Here is an 18,715-nt window from a genome sequence, read left to right as displayed (position 1 = left end):
TTGGCAAAAGTTTATAAATCATATACATCTATTTAAACGAATGTGAAAGTAAATCCAGATGATGGGCTTTTGGAACAGGCTGGTCATGACCACCCCGTTGTGCCCCACTGCTGTTCCGAGAAGTGGCAGGAAAAGACTGCGTCTCTCTTGGGGTCTGTGTGACCAGCCCCACCCCGCTTCTCCCCGCCCCAGGAAGGATAAAGATCCACCTCTTCCTTCCCAAGCCCCTGGTTGTCTCAGCCGGCAGGAAAGAAACTCGAGCTTTTGTTGAGCACCTACTGTGTGCTGGCACTGGGCTGCTTCTCTGTTTCCATCCTCACAACAGACCTGTGCAATGCTGTTACCCTTCCCATTTTTACCCTTGAGGAACGTGAGGTTCAGAGGAGTTAACTATCTGCACAGGCTCGCATAGCTGGTTAAAGGATGGAGTCTGAATGAAAACCTAAGTCCACATATGTCCAAGGCTCCTGTTCCTCCTGCCACTCCATTCCCACCCCAGGCAGCTCAACTTGGTGGTGGTGGTGGTGGTGGTGTATGTTACGATCTCCTTGCCTAGAGACGTATTGTTTCTTTGGCGGACAAAAGCTGGATTGAGAGAGAGGTCAGGCCGTGTACTTCCATGTCGTGGCCATTTCTGGGACAGGCATGAATCCATTGACCCATTGTCCTGCCAAAGGGACTCATTCTTGTCAGGTGCTGCTTGTGGTCTGATTGAAGTTCATGAAATGAATAGATGAGGTTCTTTCAGGTGCCAAAAAATAAACTCACAATCAAGTGACCTCGGAGATTCATTGTAAGAACACACTTGGAAACAAGGAATCTCCTGGAGAATGGGAATGTCTGCTAGGATGCGCCACGATCCCAGTGACCAGGTTAACGTGGAGTCTTGTCAGGTGCGGCTGCTCCTCATTCCAGGGCTCTGGCTGTGTGGGGACCTGGCTCTTCTCTGCTTGGCTTCTGATGTTCTGTCACTACCAGCTGACTCCCTCTGCTTCTCTGCTTTGTGGTTTCTGCTGCCCATGGCTCCTGCTTCCTGACTTATCTTCAGGTACTTCCCCACCCATCCTGCTACCTCTAAATTTGTCACCCACTCAAACTCTCCAAGAGAGAGGACCTCACTGAGTCAACAGTCTTGTCCAGGAAAGAGCACCCATCAAAGGCAGCCTCTTACATCAGACCACAGGCCTCTGGCTACCTGTGGGTCAGGAGAGTTAATGGTTGAGACCAGGTTTGGCTACAAGTAACAGAGACTTGAAAAATACTGGCTTAAACAAGATGGACATTTCTTTCTCTCTCCTATAAGAGAAGTGTAGAGGCAGAGGCAGTCTAAGACTAGCAGGGAGCCCAGCCAATGCCATTCACACTCCAGGCAGCACCATGGCTGGGAGGAGGGGGTGTGGATCAAAGGTCCCACCCTCCCTTTTAAAGAGACTTACATAATTACATCTCATTGGCCAGAACATAGTCACTTGGCCACACTTACCTGCAAGGGAGGTTGGGAGAGGTTCTGCTTTAGCTGGCTGCATTGCCACCCAGCTAACAATTGAGGTTCTTCATCAAAGTCAAAGGGGAGCAAGGAGAAGTCCGTGCCCAAGTGCTCATCATGATGCAACCATCTATGGCTAGGACAGGAGAGCCATATGGTAGTGAGTGTGTGACACCAGGAATCTCTCAGGAAGGGGCACTGGCATGATGGGGGCCTTGCATGGACTGTATGGGGTGCATATCTACATCTGTGTGGTATGGTCCAAAAGGAACTAGAAGCACCCCCTTACCTGACCCCCAAATTTCCCCTTAGTAGTCCTGCCTGCAAGTTCATCATTCAAGTGAGGCATTGCCTTCCCTGGCACCCCTTTTAAAGTGTGCATGTGATCCTGGGAAAATGAACCTGTCCTCAGTTCTTCATACTTGTGTGTGTATTTTCTCATTTCTGCCCAATCAGCAACCCTCCACCCCAGTCGCTACCAAAGTCTGGATGGCCCTAGTGGTCAACAGCACTAAGCTGGAGCCCTGGGAGGCCTGGAAGCTAGTCTGAGTGGGTCCCGGTTGTGGGTCCCAGGAGCCCTATTGTAGGCCCAGAGGGTACAGGAGGCAAAGCCAGAATACCTGTCTAGGGATGTGAAAGGGGAAGGGTTTTGAGGGAGGGAGGGCACATGATGGGCTGATGGAAGCTCTGGATAAGCAGCTGGGGTGCAGCATGTCTCAGAGGAGGGGAAATTCTAGCAGCTCCCAAAGACAGAGGACCAGGCTGACCTGACATCAAATGGCTCAGGAGGCATGGATGAAGAGATTAATGCAGAAACCTGGCAGGATAAACTGAGAGGAGCAGAGTGATCTGAGGACAGGAGAATACTGGCAGCTGGTTCCTCCTACCTGCCAGGGAGGGCAGTACCTGGGTAGGGAGGGGTGCGTGGAGTATTTCCCTTTGAGTTTTCCTCAAACCAGGTTTCCCCAAGGCCCCAGTGGCTGCAGAGTCTGTACTGCGGCTGCCTTCCCGACCCCAGTGGGGGAGGAAATGGCGGAAGTAGCTGTCAAGGCCAGGCTGGGAGCTAGGGGCCAGCAGACCCATAGGGGCCTCCTGGTGGTCAGGAAGTCTTGGGCTGCTCAGCAGGAGTCTGATGGCCTAAAAAGTAGGGCAGCTGGAGCTTAGGGCAGAGCTTGGGAGAGAGATGAGGAGGGGGTTGTTCCCTTTCTGGCAGCCTCTCCACCTTGCCCACCTCTAGCACTTTGCCACCAATATTCGCCTTAGGCCCCTACCCAGAGTGGGGCTCTGGGCAGACGTGAGCCAGGGCTCTGTTGTCATCTGTATTCCTCTATAGACGTGGAACCTCACCGTCATGTACTTGGTGCGGGGGTGGACGGATGTGGCTGCTCTGTCCTTTTCTCGTTCGCCCATTCCTCCAGAAGCTAATTTAGTGGTAAAAAACAGGGGCTTTTGGTCAGAACTGGCTCTGCTGCTGTGCTGGTTATCTACTGATGTAACAAACTACCCCAAAATTTAGTGACTTAAAACAGGAGCATTTTCTTACACTGTAGCTCATGATTTTGTGGGTCCTTAATTCAGGCAGGCTTGGATGGATTGTTCTTCTGTTCCACGTGGTGTTGACTGAGGTCACTTGGTGGTAATTAGCTGGCAGATGTGCTGGTCTGCAGAGTTCAAGGAGTCACTCAAATGTCTAGTGCCTTGGCAAGACACTGGCTGGAAGGCTGGACTCTGCTGGGACTGTTGACCAGTTTCCTTAACACGGCTTCTCTAGCATGGACCTTCCCCATAGGGTAGTGAGGATTAAATGAAATGTATAGTTTGACTTATTGGCTTTGATGAGTTATTTCATCTAAGCACTATAAACTGGGTCATCATTACCTTTTTCTTGAAGCAAGATTATCCATAATAAAGCCTCTTGAAGGTTTTAAAAGGATAACGTGTGAATTTGCAGTATTTGAGGCCTGAAGCCAGTAATAATGGTACCATATTAATTCAGAATACTTCCTAAATGGAGTCCTAAAATCCATTTGCTGATGGGTTTCAAAACATAAATATATAGAGTAGGATGTTTCTAATTTTAGAAGTTAGTCAATTTATTTTTGATTTTTTAAATTAGGAAATATTTTAAAGAATACAAAAAAAAAAAAAAGATATAACAAACACCTATATTTCCACAACTCAGTATGGTCAAACCTTAACATTTTGCTATATTTGATTTGTGTTTTTTCTGAAGAAGTAAAACATTATGGATGAAATTGAAAAGAAGATGTCTCTAAAGCACTTAGCATAGTGCCTGGCACATGCAAAGCAGTCAGTAACTGTCAGCAAATTTTTTATAACTCTTTATTTTGAAACAATTTTAGATTTACAGAAGAGTTATAAAGATAGTAGGAACATTTCTTATATACCTTTCACCCAGCTTCCTCTACTGTTAACTTCTTACATAACTATGGCACATTTATCGAAGACATTAAAATTGGTGTAACACTTAACTAAACTACAGACTTTTTTCAGATTTCACCAGTTTTTCTACTTATGTCCATTTTCTGTTCTAGAATCCCATCTGGGATACCACGTTGCATTTAGGTCAGCTAATTTTAAATCATTCATTCATTCATTCAACACACTGAGAGTGCTGCCAACTTTTAGTTCAAGACTGAGGGCTCTGTGTAGCAGACGATGCCAGGAGCCCCTGCATTATGTACTATGACAGTAATCACAGCTCTCATTTTTGAGAGCTTGCCCCATGTTGTATAAAGCCACTTCTATATACCTCTCTTAATCCTTACAACAATCCTGTATGTTGGCTATTATTACTTTAATGTTATAGATGAGGAAACTAAGGCATGGAGAGATTAACTGAGGTCACACACCTGGTAAAGGGCAGAGGTAGTACTTGAACCCAGGTAGTCTGGCTCCAAAGTCATGCTCTTAACAATATACCACTCCTTTCATGAGGCTACTCTAGAGAAGAGGGGGAGCAGACACATCATCACAGACTTCCTGGGGCAAGTGCGGCAGGCAGGAAGGCTTCCTGACAGAGGTGCCAGTCTGGAGCTCAACCTGTTTCCCTGGGTGCTCTGGAAAATGTTTGGCTTTCCCACCACCTGCCTTCTCAGAGCTTCCCCCCCTTCCCCCTTCAGCCCTAGATTCTGAGCCCAACCCTCAGAGCCCCAAGAAGGTGACATGCTGAAACTCAAGCCCCAGAGTGCAGTTCTGTCCCAGCCTCTGGGCACCCTACCACAGCCGGTCAGGACAGGCTGCCCGCACTAGTAGACCCGGATGTTGATTTAGAGACTGGCTTCTGGAGCCACTATTTTGGATTCCGCTGACAGTGCATAAGCAAGAAATAGCAACGAGGGCTGAGTTGTCAGGCAGAGGAGGGATCCAAGGGAACTGAAGGCGGGCAGGTTAGGCTACTGAGTGGGGACTAGCTTTGTCTGCTCTGGAGAATTATAGGCCCCACCAACCTGAGGATGAACTGAGGACAGTTTTCTATCCCAGATTGGAAAGGAGCCCTGCCTGGTTGGGCACAGCAGCATCAGCCCTTCTGCCATCCTCCAGCCAGGATGTATGTTTACCCTTTGGAAAAGGCCCAGCGAGCACCTGAGGCAGCCAACAGCCAGCTGGGATAAGGACCAAGTGCTGCAGGGAGCAGAGGAGCTGGCCGGGCAGCTCCTGGACTCCTCAAGCCTGAGAGAAGTGCTCCTCCTCAGGCTCCCAGAATGTCCATCTACCCCTTGATATCACCTGTCACTCTGAATTATAATGGCCTGGTGCCTTGTCATTCTCTTCCAACTGGCTGTCTCTGACCAGGTTTTCTCTGGGCTCAAGGTCCCCTTGGCTCTCACACTCTCTGGCTATGACTCTGCCCTCAGGTATAGCTCTGTGGTTCCATGCCACTCGGCCCTCTCTACAGAGGCCACCAGGGGGAGTGGATCCCAGCTGGCCCCAGGACTGGGCCCACCTCCAAAGGGCACCTCCTCTCCTCCCAGCTCCACCTGCAGGCAGCATCTCACCATTTGGTCACCCTCACACCCTCTTCCCAGCACATCTTGTCCCTCTTGGCCTAGCTTTGACCCACCTCCTCACTCCCCACCAAGGCTCTCTGGGGCCAGTTCTGCCTTCTGGGGGCTTAACGGGGCTTTGCCCTTCTCTGCCATCTGGTCTATTTCCTGAGGGCAAGTGTTTTTACTTTGTGTAAATCAAAAAAGGTGCTCCTCTGGGCAAATCAGCCTTTTGGGCAGAAGCACTCCTAGCAACCAGCCTGGTCAAGTGGATGTAGCTCCAAGTCAGGGTGCCCAGCTGAGCTGAGCACAGGCTGTGTGTTAGCCCCCATTCACTCCTACAATTTATAAACTGTACAAACGTATGCCACCTTGTCTGGGATGTAGGGATTACTATCCTCACTTTACAGATGAACAAACTGAGGCTCAGAGAAGATGAAACGAAGAAGAACTGACATCTCAACTGAGACTCAAGAAGACCCAGTGTAAATGGGTGAGGGTGGTGCATTCAAGTGGTACGACCTGAAGCATCTGCAAAGTAGCAGCGGTGAGAGAGTGTTGTACATTCTGGAAACTGCAAGTGGGTTTACCATTTCTTAATGACAGGGTATGCATGGGAACAGAATTATAAAAGATATGGCTGGCGATATGAGCAGGTCTCAGATAATGAAGCACCTTATACTTTGTCAAGGTGTTGGTACTTCAGGGGTTGTAAGCAGAGATATTTTATTTTAGTAAGATGTCTGTGTACTGTGTGGAGGATGGAGAGGCAAGGCTGGAGGCAGAGAGACTGTTAGCAGGCTGTTGCAAGAATCCAAGTGAGAGGTGAGGGTGGCTTGAACTTGGGTAGTCACAACAAAGATGAAGCTAAGTGAGCAGATCCAAGCGGTATGTAGGAAGCAGAATTGATAGGAGGTACAACTGACAATTGTACAAGAGGCAGGAGTCCAGGGTGACCCCCTCACTGAATTGGGTAACAATGACTGTCAGAACCCTTCACTAATATGGGGAACTAGGAAAAGGAGTGGGTCTGGGTGGGAGTGATGAAAAGTTCAGCTGAGTTTGAAATTCAAGTGTAATATTCAACAGAGGTAGCAGTGGGATACATAGGTTTTGAGCTTGGGAGAGAGACTTGGGCTGCCATAGGCGTCTGAGAGTCATCAGCCTAGAGATGTGAACTGAGGCTGTGGGAGCACGAGGATCTCCCAGGAGTGTGGGAACACTGGGGGAGAGAAGAGGCAGAGGCCAGAACCCTGAGAAACCTTGACGTTTAAGGGTCAGCTGGAGGGGACAAGGGTAAACAGGAGTGGCCAGCGAGGTAGAAGGAAAGACAGCCCATTTAATCCTCATAAATACCTTGTGCCACTTACAGGTGAGGAACTTGTGGGCTTTTTACATTGTTTTATTTTATTAGGGCACAAGAACTAAGTAACCCAGAGCTAAATGTTTTGCTCCATCATATAATCACCCTTCACCTAAGATTTCTGGGGTGTCTGCACCCCAACCTCTATCCTCTTGTTTAATGCCTCTATTTTTTAGGTGTCTATAATTTTAGTCAGTCTTTTTGAAAGTAGAGTATAAATGAAAAGATTGAATGGATTCAGGAGATGCTATTTGTGCACAGTGAGTTTTGATAGTTGGTTTTTGATAGGGTGGGCATGGAGAGAGGATGGTGACACATCGAACTTTGGTCTTTATTCAGACAATGGACTCAGACTCCTCTAGGCCGCTATCATGCTAAATCAGAGTTGGCAAGCCTTCTGCATCCTCATGGCCACCCTGGAAGGAAGCCACTGCCCCACAAACCACCAGAAGATCTCCTGTCTTTATTACGATGAACCTTTTATTATAGAGACAGACTGAACTCTCTTTTGCATAAAGAATCTCTGGATTGGGTCAGGGAAATCCACCTGCTAAATGTCACCACCCTGCTCTCCCTGCCTCTGCCTCAGCTAAGCCACCACTTGCTATTTACATCTCAAGGTCACTGGAAACAGCAGAGGCTGCTTTCCCCAGGGCCAGGCTGGTTGGGTTGGGCCGTGCTGGCCGGAGGGTCAGGGCTCCTGGCTGTCCACCAGGTCAAAGCCGCCCCGTCTCCCGCCCCAGTCGGTTGTCCAGAACCTGGAGCTGCCGGAGGAAACCTGAGTTGGGGCAGATATTGCGGTGGGCCTGAACCGTCCGGATGGCCTCCACCAGTGTCATGTTCTCGTAGATCATGAGGAAGGCCAGGACGACTGTGGCAGAGCGGCTTACCCCCATGGCGCAGTGTACCAGCACACGGCCTGCGGGGAAGACCCAACCTAGCGTCAGCTGCCTGCCCTTGCACTGCCCACCCCTTGGGGAATCAGAGATGCTTCTGACCATCCTTCAGTCCACCTATCACAGTCCTGGAATACTGACACTGTTCTCCCTATCAGACAGGGCAACTGAGGCCCAGAGAGGGAAAGATGCTGGCTCAAGGTCGCCCAGCAAGTTAGCGGCAGTACTAACGTTAGCAGCTGGGATTCCCTTCTCCTGGTCCAAGGTGCTTCCTTTGCAACTGTGGTGGGGTGGACAGGGACAGTACTCCTAGAGACCCCTGGGTTTGCAGCAGATTATAGGGGGTGTCCACGTACCTCCCCTTACCCCTAGTTCTACCCTCTCCTCTGCCCCTGCCAAGGCCTCATCTTAGAGGGGCCTGCTCAGCCTTTGCTAGGTCCTGTACCTTCTGCCCAATACCTGACCTCTTACTGAGGGATATGGTTACACTGACGACCGCACTGCACCTCAGTTATGTCTGTGATTGTTGGTTTCCAGGATGTTCCTGAAGGGGATGCTCACTAAATGGTAGTAGCTATCTGCCTCATGGGGTGGGAGGGTTGTTGAAGGGGTTTGTGGCTCTGGACACCCCACCCATCAGTGCTACCGGAAAAACGGAAAGCCCCAAAGCCTTCCCTCACCCCCACCTCCACCCCAGTGCCTTCCCCTGCAGCTCACCTCGGGGAACACTGAGGGCAGTTCGGATGTATCGAGCAACAGGCAGAAAGTAGACACTGAGGTCGAAGAAGGGGTTGTCATCAGCCTCGATGCCATAGTACTCCAAGGGCATTCCGTGGTAGAACTTGGCACCTGTGTCCACTTGAAACTTGCCTGCAGCAACATTCACAACGTGGGTGATGCCCAGCTGGGTCAGCTTGTTCTTGTCCCGGGCTGCATACCTGGAGGGAGGGCACAGGGGAAGTTGGGAGGTAGGGGCAGAGCTCACTGGGTCAGCTCTGGCTGGGCGGGAACTCATCCCCTTTCCTCTTCTGTCATTCCCCTCCAAGTGTGAGACTGGAACCAGTGAACTGGCCTGGGGTGAAGGGTCTCCTCTAGTTGGAGGTTAAGACTCTCCTTCACTCAGGCCACTCTGGGGGGGCAGTTTGGCCATATGCATCAAAAGCCTTAAAAATGTACTCATACTTTGCCCCAGCAAGTTTTCTTCTAGGAACTTAATTAAAGAAAGAATCCAAAATGTTCCCACAGATATGTGTAAACTGGAACTAATGATACTTAAGATAGTGAAAAATTGGGGGAAAAAATCACTAAATATCCTATAATAGGAGATTGAGCATGATATAGCTAAATGAAATACTATGCAACTGCTAAAATGTGGTGGATAGATGTGGGTAAACAAGGAAAGATGTCTGTGCTATATTGAGAACCTGTGAAAAATGCAGGATACAAAAACAGAACATTGTTTAAAAATGTTTTAAAAATATGTTGTGTGATTCCATTAAAAAGCTTTCTATGTAAAGCAGATTACAAAATGGAATTACAGCGTGATCCCATTTTTGTAAAAAAATAATTGTGGAAAAGCATATGGTGTGTATGTGTGTATGCATTTTTAAAAAATTCAACAGGGATTTTTATTACTGAGTATCTGTGTGTGTGTGGGGGGGGAGAATAGCATATTTGCCATATTGTTAACAAGATATTGATCCATATTTTCTAAATGCTAAGGAAAATTTCTAAAATTTACATATATGGATCCATATGTTCTAAATTTTAAGAAAACTTTTAGGGAAAATGACTCACAGCTCTACTCTCTATATATACGCCCTAGAGTAATTCGTGTGTATGTACCCAGGACACATGTACTAGAATGTTCCTAGGATCACTGTTCATAATAGCCAAAGAATGGAAACGACTCAAACGTCCATATACAATAGAATGGATAAACTATGGTGTATTCATACAGTCAAGTAGTATACAGCAATGAAAAATGAATGAACTGCAGCTACACATAATAACATGGGTAAATCTTACAATTTTGAGTAAATGATGCCAGGCACAAAATACACACCATAAGATTCCATTCATATACCTTTAAAAGACAGGCAAAACTAACTACATTGTAGGTACATAGGTGGTAAAACTATAAAGAAAAGCAAGGAAATAATTATTTCAACACTTAGATAGTGGTTACCCACAGGAAAAAGGGTTATGATGAGAAGGGTTCAGTGGGGGCTTCTGGGGTACAAATAATGTCCTATTTCCTGACCTGGATGGTGGAACAGTCCATATATACTCTATGCACTTTTCTTACATGTGTTGTATTTCCACAATTAAAGAATAAGACAAAAGGAAAGAAACACGTGGAATGAGATGGTGGTAGGCAAAGAGGTTGCCACCTCTGCCCCTAGGGGGCTCTGGGAGAGGCTCCCTTTCTGCTCCCTTCACCCCCCACCGTGGGTTGTATTTACGCATCTCCCAGGAAGAGGTTGGGCCAGACTTCATCGATGTGGCTCAGTGTGGCTGCCCGACGGACCCAGAGCAAGCGCTGCAGCGAGGCCAGTGTGGGCGGCTGGTAGGGGGGCACCCGGACTGTCCCGTGGATCTTGGGCCTCCGGAGGTCCTGCTTCTGCAGTGAGTCCATCCTGGAACAGAGTGGACACCGCAGTGGCTGGGGCAGGCTCCCCACAGGTGGATCCAGCTGATGTGGAGGTGCCCCTGGGATGTTGTGGGAAGGTCCTCAGCTATTTTAGATGAGGTTATTTGCCAGCTCAGCTGGGCTGAGCCCTAGACCCTCTCCCCAGGGAACAAGGGAATCAGTCCCTTGTCACCATTGTGGAGCTGGGAAGCCCTCTCTCTGGCCCTCTCTAGAGTTCCCTGATGTTGGAAGCTCTGGGCAAGGGGCCCTTGGAGTTCCGTTTGTGGCAACCAGTTAGTGCAGACCCCACCCCTTAAGTCGCTGGTCACATAAGTCACTGGGACTTTGTGGGGATGGAGACCCCAGATGGCTATGGCCCTCAGAGGGCATGCAGGAAGGACGCCCCCAATCTGGGCAGCTCCTCTGCTACTTCCAGGGCTGGTCCTCAGGCCCCTATCCCCTTCCAGTTTTAGGTGCTTGGAGGGCAGAGCCCATCTCTGGAGTGAGAAGCCTGGGCTATGAACTGATGATTGTTAGCATTTCCACACTGAATGATCTAATGCCTCTTCTGGGCCTGGTGCCTCATTTGTGCTAAGTCCCTATTTTACACAGGAGGAAGCTGAAGTTCAGAGAGAATTTTTTTAAGTGATGCCCAAAGCCATATGGCTGGTAAGTAGCAAGGCTGGGGTTTCAATCCGGTTCTGTGCTCCTTCAGCTCCATCCCCAAGCCTTCCAGTTACCATCTTGGGGACTCCAGAAAGTGGTCACTAACCCGTCCATCTCTATAGGGGAGCCTTGGTGTTGCTGTTACACAACTGCCTATAGGCCCTGGGATTTTCCTCCTTACCCCCACGACTCAGGCCAGCGCTGCAGGTCAGGCCTCACCCAGGTGGGGTGGGTTCTGTCAGGAGTCAGCTGGCTGAGGAAGTCCGGGACCCTGCAGAGCTGGGATATCGGTGGCACCAGAACCTGGGTCTGGTGCTGTGCTGGGAAGGAGTGCTTATCTTGGCTAACTGTCCCTGGCCCCTTCAACCAGTAACTAGGGAAGGTACAAACTGGGAAGAACGTCTTTTCTCTTTGGTAGGCAGTGCCAGGACCAGGAAGGGAAACAGGCACCCAAGAGGCCACTGGCTTGGCCAAGCTCACCCAGCGGGCAGCCGGTGGGCAGGGCGGAAGTGAAGACCCGGCTTTCCCCCTCATCCCCCACTGTGACCTCTCAGGGCAGGCTGAGTGGCCTGCCACCTACCTAGGGCATGGTCTGGGGCTGGGAGTGGGGGAGTGGGTGCAGGGACAAGACTCAGCACGTGAGCGGAACAGGGCTGGGCAGGTTCTGCCCAGAACACAAACGCTGTGAAGCGGCTAGAATTCCAAGTCCCTCCCTGGAGCCCAGGGGGGTGGGGCCTGAGAGCAGACCCAGGCTGCTGTGGACAGAAGTGCAGTCCTTCCAAACCCCCAGGCCCCCTCTCTGCCTGGAGTCTCTGGGATTAAAGGCTCTTGGTATTGGAACTCCCACAAAGATGGGAGGCTACCTGAGTGGTGGGAAGGGGGCTTTAGACAGAGGGAGGAGAGCCTCATTCTGTGACCTGGAGCAAGTCTCTTCTCCTGTCTGGGTCACAGGTTTGTTTCTCATGTCGAAGAGCCTGGCCTTGCCTGACCTGCAGGATTCTCTGGGGGTCTGACTTGAGAATGAGAGGAGTGGCTGTGTATGCAGTAACTACAGGGTAGAGAGCGGTGTAGTGTGTTGTGTGGGTGAAGCCCCCAGGCGCCAGGGTTGTCTGATGGCCGCACTGGTCTGGAGCCGCCAGCTGGGGTTGCAGGAGCCCCAGGCGGGACCAGATGGGGCTCTGGGAAGCCTGGCAGGCGCCTGCGCAGGCCTCCGAGCTTGGCGTGGGGTAAGGCCGCCGCCCAGTGGCCAGTCAGTGCCTCACAGCCCAGTTGTGTCTGAGCAGGCAGCCAGGCTCCAGCTGAGACAGAGCTGGACCCTGCTCCTCCTAGAGGCTCCTGGGGAGCTGCTGGGAGAGCCAGCAAAGGGGTCAGAGACTGAGGACTGCTAGGCCACAGCCCACTCCTCAGCCTCCTAGGAGCCCAGGGCCCAGATCTGGAGAGGGGGCTTTTCCTTGGACTTAGGGATACTCCTTGTCAGGTCCCACCTAGGGCCTCACTCCTGATGCTCATGGATGTACCCCCCACCTGTCTGCTCTATCCCACTGGGGGTCTAGCCTGCCTTGCCAGCCAGAGTCAGGCCCAGCCCCCTGCCCAGTGACTCATCCTTCAAGCTCCAGGCACACCCAAGGAAGGGGAGTCGGTCGTTACAGCAGCTCCTCTGGTTTCTGCCACCCCCAGACCTGAACTGCCAAGGACCCTGCCTGATACCTCCTCCCACATCTCCTCGGCCACCGCAGGGTGAAGCAAGGGCCTGATGTCCAGCGGAGACAGGGCCCGGCCTGGCTCTTCTCCCCACTCCCTCTAGCCTGCATTCTGCCTCCTTCCTGCCTCTCCCCCGAAGCTGAACAGCTGCCTCTGTGGGCAGGGGTTTTCCTGCTTTTGTGTTGCTGCTGTTGATAAGTTCAGACACTTGTTTTCTGTCTGTCTGTATCTTTCCTCCTCTCTATGTTGCTCTCCCCGGTTGCCTCTGTCTCCCACCCTCTCACAGGAGCTCACGCTCCTCCACCACCTCCCAGCACACCGCCCTGCATGCGGCGGCTCAGGCTAAGGCGCAAGCCTCCTCAGGGCAGGAGGCAGCTGTCTGCCATCCACCTTCTCAGCTGCAGCTCGGGGAGATGTTCCCCTGGTCTTTCCTCCTGCCCGCTCTCTCTGCCTCCTCCTCCTCCTCCCAAGGCAGACCAGGTGGGACTGTGGCCACAGGACAGGTGGGGCCAGAGATCTTAGGGCAGGATAAGTGAGGAGTCTAGTGAAGGAAGCCTCAGGAGGGTGGCAGGCGGGCTGCCAATGGTGAGCTGCCAGCGGGTCTGTGCACTCAGCGTGCAGGCCTCGGAGGAGGGCAGACCTAGGAGGAGTTCTCAGGTCTGGTACTTGTTTCTGTATGGTCTTCTCTGAGCCAGTTTCCTCAGTGGGGCTGCTGTGAGAATTCCATGAGACAGTAAATGTAAGCCACCTCCCATAGGGTCTGCCTCATGGTAGATGCCTAATAAAAGGTGCATCTTGGGGCCGGCCCTGTGGCTTAGCGGTTAAGTGCGCGCGCTCCGCTACTGGCGGCCCGGGTTCGGATCCCGGGCGCGCACCAACGCACCGCTTGCCCGGCCATGCTGAGGCGGCGTCCCACATACAGCAACTAGAAGGATGTGTAATACGACATACAACTATCTACTGGGGCTTTGGGGGGGGGAAATAAAAGAGGAGGAGGATTGGCAATAGATGTTAGCTCAAGGCCGGTCTTCCTCAGCAAAAAGATGAGGATTGGCATGGATGTTAGCTCAGGGCTGATCTTCCTCACAAAAAAAAAGGTGCATCTTACTCTTATTATTATGACTATTATTAGTCTTACCCTTTCAAGCCTCAGCCATATCCTGGGTAACTTCCCTATGGGACAGTGGGGCTTGGTCTTTATCTTTGTGTTTCCTGACGTTTCTTCCTCTGGCCAGCAATAATTATTATTATATTCACCACTTACTAAGGATGTACTATGTACTGGACAAAGCCAAGTGCTTACACTTTCTCATTGAATCTTCACAGTACCCTTATGAGGCAGGTAATATTATCATCCCCATTTTATAGATGACGAAACTGAGGCTCAGAGAGATTAAGCAATATGCCCAAGGTCACACAGCCAATAAGCAAGGGAGCCAGGGTTCAAGTCCAGATCTTTCTGACTCTACAATGCTTTGTCTGTGCTTCTATCTCTGACCCCATCTGTCTCCCAATCTAACCCAATCTCCCCCACAACACACACAGGCACAGGTGCCCTGGCCCTCATTACCCAGCATGCTCTGTGGCCCCCCTGAAACAGGGGCACTCACCCACCTGTGGGGGTATCTGGCCCAGGCTGTGGTCTTCTCTGACGGGCACTGTATGCTGCCGGCTTCCAGCCGCCTGTCTCTGCACACTTGATGCTGTTTCTATTTTTTGATTTGAGTTTAATTATAAAGCATGATGTGCTGCTCCCCTCTTCTGGCCTCCCCCTGCCACTCCCAACTCACCCACTGGTCCCATGGCATGGTCAGTGCCAAGTCCAGCTGGGCACCTAGCCCTGCTGGGAATAGAGGCCGCCTGGCAGGGGTCTGCCTCTGGTGCGTGTGTATGTGAACGCTGATTGGGAGGCAGAGAGAAGGCAGATTGAATAAGCCATTTTAACAGCTCCCTTGGCCTTCAAGAGTGCTGTGGAGCATGGGCAGAAAGTTAAAGCTGGAAGGATCTTCCATAGAGGAGGACAGGGAAGAGACTAGCCAAAATCAGACACAAACTGGTGGCCTTGCCAACATCAGAACCCAGGTCCAGGGGCCCTTACTTGGGAGCTGAGGATTACAGGACTGGCCCAGGATAAGAACCAGAAGACGCAGCCTGAGGAAAGTGCAGGTAGACAGACAGACAAAGGCGTAAGTGGGGTTCAGAGCAGGTCTTTAGACCAGCTCTGGCCGGCAGTCAGAAACTGTGTATCCAGAAGCCACTCTGCCCTCTGCCAAGCTCCTCTCTCCCCGAGAAGGCATTCCTGGCCCAGGCCCCACTGGGCCTTAAAGACTCAGCAAGATGGTCTTTAAGGTCCTTCCCAAGGCTAACTGTGGTCAGTTAGGGACCTTAGATTTGGGCCTGTTAAGAACACTCCCTGCTATCCAGAGACCCTCCTCATATACCCATACTTCAGGACTCTTCCCGCTCACACCCCCAGAGAACTGACACACACAGAGACAGACGCATACCCACAGCTGCCCCTACACTGGGTCTCTGAAGTCTGAGCTCCAGGGAGCTAGGGCTCAGCCCCTGCTGGGGCTCCCAGAGCCCTGGGGAGAAATGGTGGAAGCAGGTGTGGCCAAGGGCTATCATGAACACTAAGAATCCCCTCCCGCTTTCCTCCCACGCTCCCCCCGCTGCCCCAAGGAAACTTGGGGTCCCAGGCTGAATCATCTCAGGTCTTGGCTGAGAGGGCAGCCCATTCCCACCTGTGGGGACTGAAGACAGTGACTGAGAGGGAGTGCAGGCAGCTGGAGGAAGCAGATGGAGTAGCAGGCTCTAGGGCGGACCCCATACTGGGCTCTTACCATCTTCTGGGTATCCACCTGGGCCAGAGCCTCCAGCAGCACCAGCAGGGCCAGCGCCAGGGTGGCAAAGTGGCAGAGCCCTGTGGCAGGGTGTGCGGACCGGCTCTGGGGGAGAAATGAGCTCCATGTTACAGGCAGGTAAACCAAGGCCCAGATTGGCTGGGACTCATCAGGGCAGGAGCAAGATTAGGAGCCACCTAAATCTGCTTCTGCCTTGAGCCTTCCGTGCCTGGTCAAGTGGGTACAGGTGCTGGGAGAGATGAGGAGGCGGGTTTGGGGCCCAGGGCTCATGGGGAGAAATGACTGTCCTCCTCATCTTTCAGAGTCACCAGCCCCAGGGCTGCTGTGTACAGCTGCACAGTCTGCACGCTGCACAACTCCTGGGGAATTGTGCAATGCTGTAGCCCAACTGACTCCTCCAAAGCCAGCTGCCTGATGAGAAAGATGCTGAGGTTGGAGGTCAGGACATTTAAGGGCCCAGGCCAAGGAAGTGGAGTGATTTGGGCATGATCAGAGATCTACTGCTCTGCCAGGTTCCTGAAACCTGTTTAGAGGAAAGAGAGTAGGACGGGAACATGCCATTCCTGCCCCTCTCTTGGCTCCTCATACCTGTAGAGCTCTCCACAACAGTTTCCCACCCAGCTCAGCCCAGACTTAATCCCAACCCCAGCTATAACCCTAATTTTCTCCCATTACACTCACCCCTGAAACTCTAAACCCTCTGTCCTGCCCTAATCCCCATCGCCAAGATGCTCATCCTCCCGACAGCTTGTGTGAAGGGGTTGATATTGCTCAAGTGCTTCCATTTGGTTGGGCGGGTATGCGTTCAGAGACAAAACAGCTCCTATGGGTGGGGGGCAGGAGGAGATTCCGGCCATGCCCCGGAAGCTCTCGGCAGGAGGAGAAACCTGCTGCTTTTCCAACTCCCAGGAGAGCCTAGGCCAGTCACCCACCCAGAGCAGGCAGCCCCTCTGAGCCAATGGCTGGGGCATAGCCAAAGTCAGTGTTGAAGAGAGATGAGGGAAGGAGCAGTATGGGTAGCAGGAGCTGCAAGCAGGGTAGGGGGAGCAGAGAGCCGCCCCAGAGGCCTAACCCCCAGCTGATGGCCCTCGGAGGGATGTGAGTGTGAGGAAGGCGGGCTGTTGGGGCCAGACAGGGACAGACCCAGCCTGGGCATGGTGGGAGAAGAAGGGCAGTGGGCACTCTGCAGCTCCCTCACAATCCTGGTGCCCTCACAGCCACTCCACCCCAGGAAGAGACACCCCTGCCTCCTCCCAGCTGAGCTGGAGGAAAACACGGGATTGATGCCAAAGAAATGGAAGCAGCACCTCGGTGAGCATTTGTGGGCTGGGAGCCTGAGAAGCAGTGTTGCTGCTGGGGGAGCCCAACTCCTTCTACTGGGCAGCTGGGGACACTGGAGCCTCCAGCAGGAGGGAGGACACTTGGGGAGAGGAGGTACTGGGGACCTGTTCCCCTTGTGCATCTTAAGGACCATCTGCTATTGCTCCAAATGCACTGAACACAGAACAAAAAGGCAGGGGGTAAACGGAAGCAGGAAGGAGTGAGGATAGACTTCAGGAAGACCTTTTTGCCCTAAAGGGGTCACCAGAACCAGAGAGAGAGGGCAGTTAGGGAGGGTCCTTCTGTAGATCTCTGAGCTCAGATTGGGGGAGGGAGTGGGGTGCTGGGTCCAAGGCAGAGAACTGAAAAGGCATGATGATAGGAGAACTTGGTATCAAGCAAGGCTTGTGTGAGGAGGTCCTGGCTGGGGGCAGGAGCACCTGTTCTCCTTCCCCATGATGGGAATGGGGAGGGAGGGCTGACATGAGAATTAATTAAGCTTGGATTCATAGCACAGCCACACTCTACTTCCCCAGAGCTGTGGCTGGGGTCCAGACCTGAGGGGAAGGGATGCAGAGGTGCAGGAAGGTCCAGGCAGTCCTCAGGTGCCAGGACTGGCTGTGTTGCTGCCTTGGTGGGGTTCAGGTGAGCCCCACAGGCTATCTGCCAAGGAGGCAGGGCAAGTCAGTATCAGGACCAGGGAGGAAGGCCTCACCTCTTCCATTTCATGCTTTCTACCCCTTTCCTTCCTAGCCTTTTCATCTTCTCTGGGGGCTCAGGAATCTGGGTGGGCTGGGTGAGAGAGAGGGTCCTACCAGAGGGTTGCTTTGGCTGGGGCCTGTTGAGACCTTGGGTTGGTGAGGGGAGCCCAACAGGTTGAGGAGTGGCCCAGGCTGTCTTCAACCCTCACTTCCTGCCACACACAGCCCCGACAACCAACCTCTGAACTGGTCCCACCCATGTCCCCTGCCAGCCCTCACCTGAGCCCTTTCTTCCAATTGTACCCTTGCCCCTGCCCAGCCCCTCATCTGACCTTTCACTTTCAGCCCTCACCAGCCTCCCCTTCCATTCTCCCTGCCCACCCCTCACCTGATCTCACTTCTAACTGCACTCAGCCCCCTCCCACCCCCGCCCCCACATGCCCTGCCCAGCCCTCACCTGGCCCCTCAGCTCCGGCCTGCACCACGCAGCTTCTGGTCCAGCTGGCAGAGCTGGTGGAGGAAGCCTCGGTTGGGGAAGATCCATCGGCGCTGCCTCACAGTGATCACCGCCTGGCGCAGGGACAGCTGCTGGCGAAGCATGAGGTAGGCCAGGACCAGTGTGGCGGAGCGGCTCACACCTACCACACAGTGCACCAGGACCTTGGCTGAGGAAGACATCCTGGTGAAAGACCTTTTCCCACGAGCTGCCCCACCCAGGGGCTGGGGTGGACACCCAACTTCCTTTCCCTGCTCTGCCTTAGGTGCATCTGTGACCCTGGGCAAGTCATTCAGCCTTTATGGGCCTCAGTTTCCTGATCTGTCAAATGAGTAGACCAATACCTCTTTTGCCTACCCTTGGGATGGGGTCCAACTCCTTAACATTGCTTACAAGACCCTCTGTGCACTGGCCCCTACTGAACCTGCAGACTCACCTCAGGCCATCCCACCCAACCCTCAGCTCTAGGAACACTGTGTAACTTTCAGTTCCTTGAAGCTGTCATGATCTCTGGCCTCCAGCCTTAGCACATGCTATTTCAACTACCTGTAAAATTTTTCCCTGCTCTTAGTCTAACTTC

The 18,715-nt window shown here is 52.3% G+C and overlaps 2 protein-coding genes across 2 annotated transcripts in view; one reads left to right on the top strand and one right to left on the bottom strand.

The window, feature by feature from the left end:
* Positions 1-6,616: 6,616 nt before the first annotated feature.
* DUSP13B (dual specificity phosphatase 13B) lies at positions 6,617-18,609 on the bottom strand. The gene is made up of 6 exons (XM_058543120.1): positions 18,097-18,609; positions 15,499-15,702; positions 14,366-14,460; positions 10,218-10,391; positions 8,470-8,690; positions 6,617-7,775 (listed from the first exon to the last, which is right to left on the bottom strand). Exons 1-6 carry the CDS (start codon positions 18,181-18,183, stop codon positions 7,573-7,575), a joined length of 984 nt encoding a protein of 327 aa, XP_058399103.1. The 5' UTR covers positions 18,184-18,609; the 3' UTR covers positions 6,617-7,572.
* The window catches only part of SAMD8 (sterile alpha motif domain containing 8), a 73,376-nt gene continuing 71,484 nt past the window's right edge, over positions 16,824-18,715 (top strand). The window contains exon 1 of the mRNA XM_058543116.1: positions 16,824-16,929. The gene's annotated coding sequence lies outside the window, so the exon portion shown is untranslated. The remainder of the gene's footprint in view (positions 16,930-18,715) is intronic.

Source organism: Diceros bicornis, chromosome 6 (assembly GCF_020826845.1).
Source record: "Diceros bicornis minor isolate mBicDic1 chromosome 6, mDicBic1.mat.cur, whole genome shotgun sequence".
NCBI lineage: Eukaryota > Metazoa > Chordata > Mammalia > Perissodactyla > Rhinocerotidae > Diceros > Diceros bicornis.
The sequence above is the reverse complement of the archived record's forward strand: the minus strand, read 5'-3'. Positions and strand labels throughout refer to the sequence as shown.

Bases quoted from the DNA above. Each gene is read 5' to 3' on its own strand.
- DUSP13B (XM_058543120.1), bottom strand. From the start codon at position 18,183: ATGGATCTTCCCCAACCGAGGCTTCCTCCACCAGCTCTGCCAGCTGGA. The intron at 10,392-14,365 runs GTGGGTGAGTGC...ACTCTGTTCCAG, and splicing joins TGGGCCAGATACCCCCACAG to GATGGACTCACTGCAGAAGC. The intron at 8,691-10,217 runs GTAAATACAACC...CCCTCCCTCCAG, and splicing joins AACCTCTTCCTGGGAGATGC to GTATGCAGCCCGGGACAAGA.